This window comes from Cebus imitator, unplaced genomic scaffold (assembly GCF_001604975.1).
Source record: "Cebus imitator isolate Cc_AM_T3 unplaced genomic scaffold, Cebus_imitator-1.0 Scaffold203, whole genome shotgun sequence".
Taxonomy (NCBI): domain Eukaryota; kingdom Metazoa; phylum Chordata; class Mammalia; order Primates; family Cebidae; genus Cebus; species Cebus imitator.
In genome coordinates, this window is record NW_016107518.1 from 2,356,295 (window position 1) to 2,371,165 (window position 14,871).

Genomic DNA, 14,871 nt, shown 5'->3' on the forward strand with positions numbered 1-14,871 from the left:
AAAGGATCTAGAGATTAGTTCCCTTGTGTGTAGAATGAAATGTGTTAAAAGGAATAGAGTTGGACCCAGATATTTTCAAGCAGTGGTTCCAACAGCACCAAGATTCCAAAGAGGGGCTTCAGAGGTGAGGTATGGAAGGGTGGACCACCCTTCCTCACAATTTCAGCTGCCTATATCTACTTCACATATCTTATTCTTAGAAAATAAAAATTATTGGCCAGGCGTGGTGGCTCACACCTGTAATCCAAGCACTTTGGAGGTCAATGCAGGCGGATCACCTGAGTTCGGGAGTTCAAGACCAGCCTGACCAACATGGTGAAACCCCGTCTTTATAAAAATAAAAAAAGAAAAGAAAAATTATTTACTTCTTGAAAATGAGACACTGGCTGGGTGCGATGGTTCACACTTGTAATTCCAGCACTTTGGGAGGCCAAGGCAGGTGGATCACCTGAAATCAGGTGTTCAAGACCAGCCTGGACAACATGGTGAAACTTCATCTCTACTAAAAATACAAAAATTAGCCGGACGTGGTGGCGGGCGCCTATAATCCGAGCTACTCAGAAGGGTGAGGCAGGAGAATCTCTTGAAACTGGGAGGCAGAGGCTGCAATGAGCCGAGATTGTACCACCGCACTCCAGCCTGGGTGACACCGCAAGACTCCATTTCAAAAAACAAAACAAAACCAAACAAAAAACAATCAAGCTACATTTCCTATTGCAGTGGTGGGGAAGTACAGCTATCATCTTAACTACTTTTACCGAAAACATTACTATAAAATGAGTAACTGTTGCCAGGGTTAAAAAATTTCTGAATTAGCCACAACACAGTTGGGAAGGAATGGGGTGGACAGTGTAACCTATGAATTTACAAAGTGCTCCAATGTCTGAGGACATTGTTTTTAAAGAAGAAGCCACTCAGGATAGTTATCCCCAAAGTGTTGTAAACTAAGCTACCAAAAGCACTTATTTTAAAATGTGCATGTGACACTGCAATAAGCAAAAATTGCTTTCTGGAAGGATAAAGACACTGACAATACAAATGCTTGGTGAGTAGTACAAGTAAAATGTGGGTGTTATACAATGTAAGTAAAGAACTCATCCAATTAATAAAGCTTCATGAAGAATTTCAGGTGACATTTATTTCCAAAACCGAAGAGGTTAAAATTATCCTGTATTAGTCTAAAAATTATGAGAAAAGACATCCTAGTTTTGTGATGATACTTTTCAGAACACTTAGCAGTTTCCATATTGCTTTAACTCACTTGCCAACCTATGCTGTTCCTTTTGCTATCTTGTCCTATCACTTGCATAGGGAAATTTCTTATAAAACAGTATAAATTTATTGCTTCCATTTCTTTTCCCACCTTCAAGTCAGTAACTCTTTAGCCCATCAAGTCTGGTTTCCCATCCTACCCCATTCCTTAAAATAACTTCATTTCAAATTGACTTTTTAAGACTTTTCTCTGAATCTTTTAGCACTGTTTACCATTCCCCAAATTCTGAAAGTACATTCTCTCTTCCTTGAGCTTCTTTATTGCTACATTTTCCTGGTTAGCCTAACGACCATGCCTTCAAATGTTAGTTCAGATTTCTATGAATTTCTGTTGTAAGTCCTGCCTGATCAAAAACAAAAACTGGGTTAGATATCTCTCCAACACATTCCCATCATATTGCATCTTTTTATCTGTCCTCTCAAAGCACTTACCATTCATTCTGAATAAGTCATCTTACTACTTATCTACCCAACTAACCTGCAAATTATTTGAAGTTGGAATTATGTATTCATTCTCCTATGTTTCTTAGAATAGTGCCTAGTGTGTTCAATGAACAGTAGGTTCTCCATCATCAGTTACAAGTACAAAACAAATACACTGTAAATCTCAAATCATGATTTTGAATTCTAATTGAGACTATCAGACAATACAAAAACAGTGAGAAGGTTATAATGAATATTTGTAAGCAGCTAGCTTCAGTACTCGACTAAGAGTTAAGATTAAAATTAAGAAGGAACTGGCTATGATACAGCAGGAAGAAAAACACCAAGAAGTATGGAAACCTTGTATAACCAGGGACAAATTATTTAGGTCTCAGTATTACCTCACGGAAACATTTAAACTATAAGCACTATATAATGTCAACTGGCAAAGAGAATCTGTTAAAGACAATAAAATAGTTAAAACATGAACTTAATATGTTTTAACAGTAGTAATATTTTTAATTGTGATTTAAGGTAAGAGAAATGATACAATTCTCAGGTTGGAAGAAAATTAAAAGAATATCTTATTCAACTCACCAGAAAGAAAAAGAAACCGCTGGGCACAGTGGCTCACGCCTATAATCCCAGCATTTTGGGAGGCCAAGATGGGTGAATCACCTTAGGTCAGGAGTTCAAGACAAGCCTGGCCAACATGGTGAAACCCCCATCTCTACTAAAAATACAAAAATTGGCCAGGCATGGTGGCAGGCACCTGTAGTCCCAGCTACTTGGGAAGCTGAAACAGAACAATCCCTTGAATTCGAGAAGCAGAGGTTGCAGTGAGCCAAGACTGCGCCATTGCACTCCAGCCTGGGCAATAAAAGCAAAACTCTGTCTTGGGGTAAAAAAGAAAAGAAGGGCAGGGTGGGGCAGGGAGAGGAGAGGAGAGGAGGGGAGGGGAAACTGGAGGAGCACAGTGGCTCACACCTATAATGCCAGCACTTTCAGAGGCCAGGTGGGTGGACTGCTTCAGCCCAGAGAAGTACAGACCAGCCTGGGCAACACAGTAAAATCCTATCTCTACAAAAAAAGCAGAAAAATCAGCCAGACATGGTGGCATGTGCCTGTGGTCCCAGCTACTTGGGAGGCTGAGGCGGAAGGATCGCTTGAGCCCAGGAGTTTGAGGCTGCAGTAATCACACCACTGCACTCCAGCCTGGACAACAGAGCAAGACTGTCTCAAAAGAAAGAAAAGAAAGAAAAATCCAGTGAGATTAAATGGCTTAACTCCCCCTAAATTTCATGTTAGAGTTATTATCAGAACTTGAGAATTTAAAAATTCAGTATGCCACTTTACCTACTAAATAACTGATCATTCTATTTAAGATTACTTTTCTTTTAAAACTTTTCTCATCATCTGTATGTGAACAAATTAACTCCCCACAAATGGACCCTAGAGATACACATTTGCAACTCTAAGACAACAGAAATCCTTCAATATAAATATAGTATTAGCCAGGCTTGATGGTACACATCTATAGTTCCAGCTACTTGGGAAGCTGAGGGAGGAGGATCACTTGAGCCCAAGAGTTTGATGGATGCTGTAGTACACTATGACTGTGCCTGTGAATAGTATAACACTCCAGCCTGGGTACCACAGTGAGATCCCATCAATCAATCATTAAAATAATGGTGTCAAAGACTTGGTATATAGTATTTACTAGAAAGAGCTGCTTAACTATTAAAGCAGAGGATATGAGCAAGATGGTTATAATTATCATAGAACTGTTTCTTAGATATCTTAAGACTTTTTTTTTTTTTGAGACAGAGTTTCACTGTGTTACCCAGACTGGAGTGCGGTGGCGCGATCTCAGCTCACTGCAACCTCCACCTCCTGGGTTCAAACGATTCTCCTGCTTTAGCCTCCCTAGTAGCTGGGACTACAGGCACCTGCCACCACGCCTGGCTAATCTTTTTTGTATTTTTAGTAGAAACGGGTTTTCACCAGTTGGCCAGGCTGGTCTTGAACTCCTGACATAGTGATCCGCCCACCTTTGCCTCCCAAACTGCTGGGGTTACAGGCGTGAGCCACTGCGCCCAGCCTTAAGACATCTTAAGACTAAACTTCCTTAGTAAACACTCAAATAAATCATCAAGTAAGTAAATCATCTCAGTTCAATAAATTTTATTTTATATTTTGAGATGGACTCTCTCTCTGCCGCCCTGGCTGGAGTGAAGTGGCACCATGTCAGCTCACTGCAATCTCTGCCTTCCAGGCTCAAGCAATTCTCATGTCTCAACCTCCTAAGTAGCATTACACCCAGCAATTTTTTTTGTATTTTTAGTTGAGACAGGTTTTCGCCACATTGGCCAAAATGGTCTCAAACTTCTGGCCTCAAGTGACCCACCTGCCTTCGCCTCCCAAAGTACTGGGATTATAGGAATGAGCCACTGAGCCTAGCTTCAGTTTAATAAATTTTTAGGAAGGATATTTGTACTTAAGGGATTGGCATCAGTTTTTTGGTTCTCTTCCTATATCACTGGTTCTGCTCCAACTCTGTCCCCACATGCCACATTTAACAATCTCCATCTCAATGGTTTTATCTAAGTGAAAATCTTATGTAGTGAAGAATTCTAAGAGCTCCCTAGCAAATAGTATTAAAGATATTTTATAAGTGCTTCTGGATATTAAAAAAAAACACTTAAAGTTTAAATCTATTTTAATTTGGATGAGAAACAATTCTACTCGCTGCCTACCTATTACACAATTCACCCCATGGTGATAAACTACAGAAAGATTTATGTCTATACTGACAACTTGGACACGTTGCTGCTTTAAAAAACAAATGGGGGTTGGAGGTTGGAGGGGCCAAGCTCTTATTCTTTTTCTTCCTTTCCTCATTCTGAATATATTGATAGGCTACAGCTTATAAGTTACTATTCTCAGACCCACAGATTTTCCTTTGTTTAAATAATGGAAGTTGATTTACCTTCTGAAATACAAAGTCAGCACTAGCCTTAAACTACCAGATACTCACCGAGTTGGGGTAGTTCAAGTAGCAGATCTGACAAGGCATATCCTGTGCTGACGACCTTGTATTCATCTGGCGTGTTCGAGACTTTTTACTTGGATTAATTACATGACACTCAGCAAAGAGCTTCTCCAGGTTTCCATCAAAGTACCTGCATTATTTAAACAGAAAGGGTAAGAGTCGAGCAATTGCACACTTTTAAGAGCTCTCCAAAAAACCTGATTTTCTATAGGGAAAAGCAAGAAGCTTAATTTAAATAAAACAAGATAACCTTTGTACTCAGAGGAAATAAAAACTATGTGTGTGTGTGTATATATATATATATATATATATATATATATATATTACAAGCAGAAAAAATTCAGTCTACTCTCATATATATGAGTTTATATATATATATATATATATATATGTATGTATGTATGTATACATATAATGAATAAAGACTGGGTTTTTGCTGCCTTTAAAAAAAAAAAAAAAAAACACTTTGTTTTTAAATAATTGAATCCTGGGAGGTTAAACTATCAGTATTTTAACAGTACTACAACTAAAACTTAAGGATTAAAACTTAAACAGTAAGTTGTACTGTTGCTAGGGGTACCTATGAAGAGTAATATTTTACATGGCTAGGCTGTATTTTATACAAATGAATTCATTTTCTTAATAATTTTAATTAAAGCAATTTAAACATATTAGCTTTAGTAAAGCATTTATTTTACCTCACAAATCATCTTAAAAATGAAATTATTATATGTTTCATTCTACGTAACAGGCTTGCTTTCTAAACATGCTTTTGAAATATTTTTAATTTACCGAGAAAGGAGAAGGAATAAAAGAAAAAAGTATATCTTCAAACATTTTGTGTCAAATAAATTACACCTTTGCTTTTCATAAAATATGTATCTAAATATAGAGTAGTTCAACATCTAAGATATCAGGCATATAATATGCCAAATACTATCTAGAGTTTTAACTAAATAGCAAACCTCTTAACAGAAGACAGTAGTGAGAAGCAGACCTCAACTTAGCACAATGTTTCCCATTAATTCAGATGACATGTGGTCCCTGGCCTCCTGAAATAGCTTACTATTCTAAAGGGAAAAGCAATAGATTCTATAAAATCAACATAACCAGCAAAAATATTAATGCACAATCTGGTCAATTACTTTTTGGCTTGTAAATCCAGGTTTCAATAACTGTAATACTCTTTATACACAAACAGGAGATTTTCCATTTTAAAAGTAATCCTCAAGAAATTTCCAATATTTGTAATGAAGGTCTTGTTTAGGCTTTATGTCAAACGCTACTATATCTTACTGTGCCTCCAGAAAAATCATTCAGATGAGAACAAACCATATCACTTCTTTCAAGACTAATAAATATCTTTATAAATACTTTGACAATAACATATTTCAATAAAATAATCATATTATCAATTGAAATGCAAACACATTATAAAAAGGAGGACTATCAGAAAGTTAAAGTTATCCGGAACTCACACAAATAGAAAGTTAATGTCTCCGATGATTCAGATAATGAGAATATATCTACAGCAGGAAATCAAATGCTTTCCTACAAATTCTATCTCTGAGAAAACACAGACCAGGCAAGGTGGCTTATGCCTGTAATCTCAGCACTTTGGGAGGCCAAAGTGGGTGGATCACTTGAAGTCAGGAGTTCAAGACTAGCCTGGTCAACACTGGGCGTGGTGGTGGGTGCCTGTAATCCCAGCTACTCAGGAGGCTGAGGCATGAGAACCACTTGAACCCAGGAGGCAAGGTTGCAGTGAGCTAAGATGGTGTCACTGCACTCCAGCCTGGACGACAGAACGAGACTCTCAAATTAAAAAACAAAAACAAAAACAAAAAAACCCAAGTTTTACCTGAAAAACTGAAAGCATAAGAGACTAACACTAAATATAAATTCATAAACCAGCTAAACACCTTGTTTTATAAATGCTCACAAGACAAGACAAACTTCTGTAATCCCAAATCAACACGGAACTAATGACTCTCATTCTTTGGTTAACATTCTAGACAGCATTCTATGCATATACAGCCACACAGACATGCGCCCATAACTTCATATAAGTAACACTCTAGTCCAGATTTATAACCTGCTTTCTTCACTAGACAATATTTAACAGATATCTGTCATTAAATGTACACATTTTTCATTTTTGCACAATATTCCACTCTAGTTATTTACTATAATATACCTAACCAACGTTATTTTCAGAAGGACATTTACATGTGCCACATATAAGCAATCCTAGATTACAATCTTGGCCCATCAAATGGGAAAAAATAATCTAGACTTAACTTTAATTTATTTATTTATTTATTTATTTATTTATTTATTTATGAAGGTGAACACTTATTCCTTATTAAATTCAGTGTGTAAAGAGGAAGAGTAACCCTTTGTTTCATGGGCTGCTTTCTTTCCCCAATTTCTTTCTTGTCTTTGAACCTTCTTTAATGGTGTTTAATTACCACTTTAAAATATTTATGTAGGCACATTTATCATGCTACCCCACTGTGATTTCTGCAGTTCATACCATACTTTAAAAGACCTCTACATCCAAAGATTTTTTTAATGAAAATTCATTAATGATTTAGATCTCACCTTTAAATTGTTTCCATCAAAACTGTTGATTCACTTAGAATTTATTTTTGCATAATAAGGAGTAAAGCTGTGATTTCATTTCATTTCAATTCAAAAATCTGATCATTTACTGAAGGGTGTTTCATATGCTGGAAACACTTTTTCCCACCTTTAGGTTCCAGCTTACCCCCGACTTCCTCAAATAAGTGATCTCTGACAGCTTCTCACTCCCACCCCTATTAGATAAGGTTCCCCTGAATTACATCCTGTTGTTACTCTGTAGTCCTTTGCAGCACTTACAACATTACTAACTGTAATTACTCTTTATGCTTGCTCTGCTAGAATGTAAACCCCATGAGGACTATTGTATTATTCCTGGAGCTCTAATGTCTACAGGCATGTTATAAGCACTTAGTTTCTTCTTAAACAGTGACTCGCTACCTCTCTCCACGGATCTGTTTGCCATATACCAAAATTTCATATTTAGACAAGTTTATTCCTGGACTCTCCCTTCTAGTCCACTAACTTGCCTGCTCTCGTAGTTGTTGATTAATTCTCAATTATTTGACAAAGATCCTTTTATCATTCTTCTCTTACAGAATTTTCTCTGCTATTCTTTCATATTTGTTTCTTCAAGTTAATCAAGTAAGTAGTATCATTGTTTACTTTTCAAGTAAGTATAATCACTGTTAAATTTTTGTTTTTAATCCTGCTGGAACTTTTACTACAATTATATCAAGAGTAAACTGACTGAAAGAACGGACTCTATAATACTGTCTTCCTAGCCAAGAACAAAGTATCTTTCAATTTACTTAACTCCAATTCCTATTCAGTTTCTCAATAGTTTTATAACTTTTCTTCACTATGTGGATCTTGCACATCTTTCAGTTAACTTTATTCTCAGGTATTTTAAGTTCTTTTACTGTCAATCTGAATTCCTCTGCTTTAGATAGCATGTACTGGTGTTCGCAGCATTTTTTAAAATAGCGAATATTGAAGTTTAAAAAAAAAAAAAAAAAAGGTAGGGTCTCATTATGTTGCCCAGGCTGGTAAGCGGCAACTTTTCACAGGTGCAATAACAGCATAATACAGCCTTGAACTCTTGGGCTCAAGGGATACCCCTGCCTCAGCTTCTTGAGTACCTGGGACTATAGGTACACACCACTACACGTGGCTTGGAGTTTATAGCTTTTTGATCCATTCTAGAAGCCACCAAATGAACTTTCAAATACTGCTAAATATCTGAAATAAAGTATGAGTGGGAAGCTAAGAATCCACTCATATTCTTGGGGTCAGTAGGCCTAGAAATCTTTTTCTTTTATCAAAGTTTCATGTATTTGTTCTGATCTGTATTTATTACATGGTCCTTTTACCCCGACTCCACAAGGATTATTTGGAAATTACTAAAATCTAATTTAGTTTTACTACGAATTGCCTATGTAATTAATACGTAAATACATTTCTTAATTTATGAATCTTAAATAATACATCAATCATCCCTATGATTTTGGTTGGAAGTTCCTAAAGCTCTTCCCAGTTGATTATAATTTTATATAATTTTTCCACTAAGTACATTGTTTTTGTATTATGTCGCCTTTTTTTCAAAAATAACTGCTTTTTGTTTCATAAACTTGATCACTTCCAATTACACAGACATAATTCTAATGTTTAAATGTATTCAAATGCTTACTTTGGCCAAAATCCTTTCCCTCCTGAGTATTCATATAGAGACAGTGTTCTATTTTCTTGTTACCTATTGTTACTGAGAAATTCTGTGGCCAAAATAATTTTCTGATTTTATTCTTTACTCTGGAACTTCAGTGGTTCCACTAGGCTTTATTCTAAGCATTTAACTTTCTCTTTTGAACTGTCATTTGAATATTAATTACCTCAAGATCCTTTAGTTATTAAGTACAGTATGTGCTTTATCTGCATCCAGTCTCTTAAATTGTCCTCCATGTCTACCATTTGGCTACTTACTTCTTCGTCCTTTTCCTGTCTTCCAGACCTATTTTCTGTAATACCTGCTCTATTTCTTTCTGCTATCAATGTGGTTTCAAATTCTACAAGACCATTATTGATCCTTTCGTTTTTTTGGTCAGTTTCCTTTTCACCATGTTATCAGTTTACCTTTGATCCCTCATCTCAGAGTCTATGTTTAATTTCCTTAAAGCTGATTTCTTCTAATTATGATTGTTTTATTTAATACTATTATGCCTGGATTGCAGTCCAGGCATAGTAGAATAGGCTGGATTCTTACTACCCACACTGTCTACCGGGGTACTATCTGGAAGTTCCAGTTTGCTGACTTATACGTAAATCATTGCTTCTGAAAATCAGATCAAAATAAAAAGGAACTGACTCAATGTGAAGGATTGCAGTTGAGGCATCTTGTTTAATGAGCTAACCAAACACTACTCTGCTTCACTGACTTAAAACAACTGCAAAGCTTATCCTAGGACTGTGCTTCTTTCCTTCCCTGCAACCCTGTCCATCCTTTTCAGGAAATCGTATTGATCAAAATAAAAAACAAAGTAGCAGTGTGATTTGTCCTCCAGTCCAGTCTTTCCTTAGTGAAGAAAAGGCACAAGCAGGGTATCCCCTACTTCCACGGCCTATATTTCTCTACACTAAATATACTTTTTCTTTTTTTCTTTTTTTGGAGACAGAGTCTCGCTGTGTTGCCAGGCACCAGGCTGGAGTGCAGTAGCGCAATCTCGGCTCACTGCAGCCTCTACGTCCCAGGTTCAAGCAATTCTCCTGCCTCAGCCTCCGGAGTGGCTGGGACTACAGGCGTGCGCCACCAAGCCTAGCTAATTTTTGTATTTTTTAGTAGAGACAGGGTTTCACCATGATCTTGATCTCTTGACCTCGTGATCCGCTCACCTTGGCCTCCCAAAGTGCTGGGATTACAGGCATGAGCCACCTGGTCTACACTAAGATTTTCATATACATGTAGATAATTCTATGTCAATTAAAAAACATCATTAGATTTAAGTAGTTTCTGAGTAGACTATAAATGCTCTTATTTCCAGGATTTTTTCTGCACATTGAGCATATTTACAGAAATAAAGTTGAGCAAGCTGACACTCAGACCACTTTCCAGAATATTTGGATCTTAAATTTTCATTTTACTTGCCTGCTCTAGAGAAACATGCCAAATAATATGAATTAAATTTCAAGGCAGGAAAGTTACAGCCTAAGGGCTCTTATGTCTGGTTAAGAAGAGAGGAAATGGGACTGTTAGGATCACCATTACCTGGTGTTTCTTTTCGAATCCTGAGTGACTGTGGCATCACTGTTTGCCATTCTAATAGTTAATTTTATATTAAAAGCTACTAAGTCTTCATACTTCACCAAGACCAACCATTATTGGAGAAGTACTAATTCTCATTAATAGCACAACAGAATCAGAAAAGCAAAATGTTAAACCAACTTAAAAGATATACAGTAGGCTTTTCTATGCTGTATTCTGTGCTTTTTTGTTTTTTGTTTTTTTTTGGAGACAAAGTCTCTCTATCACCCATGCTGGAGTGTAATGGCATCATCTTGGCTCACTGCAACTTGTACCTCCCAGGTTCAAACGTTTCTTGTTTCTCAGCCTCTGGAATAGCGGGGATTACAGATGTGTGGCACCACACCCAGCTAATTTTGTGTTTTTTGTGTTTTTGGTAGAGATGGGGTTTCACCTGGGGGTGAATGATTTGCCCACCTCAGCCTCCCAAAGTGCTGGGATTACAGGTGTGAGCTACCACGCCCAGCCTCCACATTTAGTCTTAAACTACTAGAGCTCAATCCTCCTGTCCAGTCTTTAATGCTCCCATTATACATCTGCAAGTTACCAGCTATTGCTATAAGCCTGAGAGGGAGTAAAAATAAACACACATATGAAAACTTAATAAAAAACACATTATATATGTATCCATGTATGAAAATGCATATACACGTTTACTTCTAAATGACCAAAACGTTTTTGTTTTAACACTCACATGTGGCAGTGTATGAGTATCAGACTGCAATTTCAAAATGCTACAGAAGTCACAATTATTCTATACCTTGTAGTTCTGACAAAGAACAAAAATCCATGATGCCAAAACCCTTTCAAGAACTGCCATTTCAACTCCTCCCCAACCCACGTTAACCTGTTAATGATGTAGCTTTTTCTACTTTTAGAAAAGGTACATTTAAGGGAAAACATCAAAGGAGCAAAGGAATATCTTAAATTCATTTAAATCATATAAATAAGAACTGCCGTCACATTTACAAAAAGCAAAACACAAGGTATAAAAATAGCCCTCTTAAAACAGTAATATGGAATAGTAAGTCATAAAAAATACCAAAATAAATAGTTCTTTCTCTTTTGGGGAATGGGATCAGAACTGAGAGTCTGGAGCACTATTTTTCATTTATAACTCTTGGGAAACTATTGGACTTTAAAAAAATCATGATTGTGTTACTTTGATAAAAAATTACACTTCAAAGGGTTCCTGAGGCAGAATATAAGTTTTCAAACAAATTAAAACTTATTGCTGTATTCTTTGTCTTTTTTAAAGATATTCTTTCAAAAGAATGTAAGATGGCTGGCATACCTACGTAACTCTACTGAGTAAGTTCAGAATTCCAAAGAACCATAACCGATTAAAGGGGTTAAGGAGAGAGAAACTTTTTTGAGATGGAGTCTCACTGTGGCCCAAGTTGGAGTGCAATGGTGTGATCTTGGCTCACTGTAACCTCCGCCTCCCAGGTTTAAGCAATTCTCCTGCCTCACCCTCTAGAGTAGCTGGGATTACAGGCGCCCACCACCATGCTTGGCTAACTGTATTTTTAGTAGAGACAGGGTTTCACTATGTTGGCCAGGCTGATCTCGAACTGACCTCGTGGATCCACCCCCCTCTCAACCCCCTATAGTGCTGGGATTACAGGCGTGAGCCACCATGCCCGGCCAGAAAACCTTTTTTCCTAAGGAAAGCTTTTAGCCATCATTAAAAAAAAAAAAAAAAAATCAAATGAGAACTTGCACAAGTCTGTAACAGCTTGCTTTAAAAGGTTTAGGTTTCATAGAAGAAAAGATTTTAAAAATTAAAAATTAAAAAATAAATAAATAAAAGGTTTGGGTTTCTTATGCTAATCTGTTTTTTTAAAAAGTGTATTCTATGCAGTTTTTAAAGCTAAATAGGCATACTGCTCACATATTTTTAAGAAAAAGTAGAATACTTTGAGGTTGTAAGATTTTTCTTATTAGCCTAATAAAAAAAGCATTATAATAAAATAAAACCTAAAAAACAGTATTGTAATAAAATCTCCTGAGTCTGCTTACTGCTAAGCAAAAGAATGCTTGACAGAGCAGCTACTAATTAATACTACTTCCAAGTGGCCTCATAAAAATCCTATTGCATACTTTATCCTTTTTAGTTCTGAGCCAAGATGAAGGCAGGTGGATTAAGGAACTAACCACAGCCAAAGAGATGTTAAGATAACTCTTTCTAGGCTCAAATTCACAAAATCATAACAGAAACATAATAAATTATACCATCTTCCAAAAAGGATCCAATACTCACTGACTACAGAAAAACCTAAATACACAAAAGCCAAGTGAATAGTAAATTGACCTCTTACTTCCCCCTATCCAGCTTTAACAATAAAAAATTTTGTTAATCAAAAAGTTTTTTAAAATAATAACATTTTATTGCTCCTCATTTGAGTTTTCAAAGTAGATGTAAACTATGGTGGTAAGTAATATTTCAAAAGAAAAAAAGGCTATGTCCAGTAACTCACTGCCTGTGTCCCAGCACTGTGGGAAGCCAAGCTGGGAGGATTGTCTGAGCCAAGAAGTTCAGAACTAGCCTGAACAATACAGCAAGACCCTAACTATCTCTATTAGAAATAAAATTTTAAAAATAAAAATAAAACTACAGAGGACATTTACAAAAGAATCTAATGACTATTCTTTTTCTAACACAGAATGGAGAAAAGCTCTATAACACAGGCTTTAGAAGACACAGATGCTGATTTTCCAGTGGTGTTCCAGGGTGTTCTTACAAACACATGTCATCTTTGCTGGTGGCTGTCTATGACTTCTGGCTTGATTACAGTTATTTCAATGTTATCAAGTTCATCAAACACATGAATTTGTAATCGAAGGTCTGTGGAACTTCAACAACTGTGCAGAATCCAAAACGTTATAACTTATTTACAAATGTTCTCTGCCCCCAACCCACCCTCGAAACCCCAACCCCTACTCCCAGGAGAAGGTTCAAGATTGTATTACTCTTTCAAAAGAGACTATGGTCCCCAAACAACAAGAACCATTATTTTTAAAAAACTATTTTTACTTCAAAAAACAGAAACAAAAAACAAAGACAGTGGCTTTTTCCAAATATATGCATTAAAGGAAGTCTACACCCTCTGTCTAATGGTCTTTTGCTCCTCCTACACATTTTTATCTAGAAAATAAAACACATTACTTGTGATTCATGTAATGGTGGATCTGATTCCAACTGAAGAGGAATATTGTTTCTTCAAGTACATAAAAAGAAGTGTCATTTTATTGTTTTGATAATGATTTTTTCCAATATATTTAACGGAAGTCCTCAGGTTGTAAAAGTTGAAAGCCTATCAATCACGTAAGTATGTTTAAAATCTAGCTATGTTAAAACAACAAATTATCGATCAAAACACAAGGTAGTACATAATTAAATTCCATTTTACACAGTTCTCTCACATATTCAGCAACTCTATGTAGGAATTATGCTAGTTAGTTGTATGTCAATTCTTTTGAAGGAAAGAGATGAACACCTATATGACACGCAAGAGGCGGGAGGAGCATTCTAGAGAAGTATAGAAAACAGTAACTAACTTCGAAAAATTGAAACAAGTTGGTAAATGTGGTAAGAATTTAGAGAATAAGAAGATAAAGGAGGCATCATAAATGTTATTTGAAGATGACATCTATGAGCACAACCCCAGAATGAAGTATTACTGATATGCTCTGATTTTGTACAAAGCTACAGCTCTTAAAATTGAGGCCTGAATAGTAGAGGACATCCCAAGGAATATACAGTTATAAGCATAGACATACAGAATGGAGCGAAGGTACACAAGGTTTTCAATCCGGGGGAGTATAACATTGATGTGGCAGAAACCACAAAGGTAGTAGAGGTTGGTCAAATAAGTTAATACTAAGTTAAATTTAGCATAGATCTCCTATACCGGAGCCTAGGAGAGTAGTGAGAAAAGCTGTTTAGGCAAAATGATAGATATACTTGTAGGTACAAAGGAACTAATAATCCTGCATGTCCAGAAAACAGGCTGGACCTTCCCTTTAAGATTGCTCCTTTTCCTATGTCTGTGTATACGTGTTTTCAAATGATTTTTATTTTGCAGTAACACAATTCTAGAGAAGTACATAAAATGCTGCTTACAAACTGTTATAAAACAACGCCAGTATATAACCACTACCCAGCAGAAGAAACAGAACACTGCTAGTAATACAAACCCACCCCCCAATGTATAATCACTACTGTTTTTTGTTTTTTTTTTTA

The 14,871-nt window shown here is 36.3% G+C and overlaps 2 protein-coding genes across 2 annotated transcripts in view; one reads left to right on the forward strand and one right to left on the reverse strand.

Annotated features, from left to right (window-relative positions):
- ARIH1 (ariadne RBR E3 ubiquitin protein ligase 1) overlaps positions 1 to 14,871 on the reverse strand; it is a 120,022-nt gene that overhangs the window by 51,479 nt on the left and 53,672 nt on the right. The window contains exon 3 of the mRNA XM_017548085.1: positions 4,733 to 4,877. Coding sequence (XP_017403574.1) covers positions 4,733 to 4,877 — 145 coding nt within the window. The remainder of the gene's footprint in view (positions 1 to 4,732; positions 4,878 to 14,871) is intronic.
- The window catches only part of LOC108317518, a 140,229-nt gene that overhangs the window by 4,639 nt on the left and 120,719 nt on the right, over positions 1 to 14,871 (forward strand). The gene's annotated exons all lie outside the window — the stretch shown is intronic.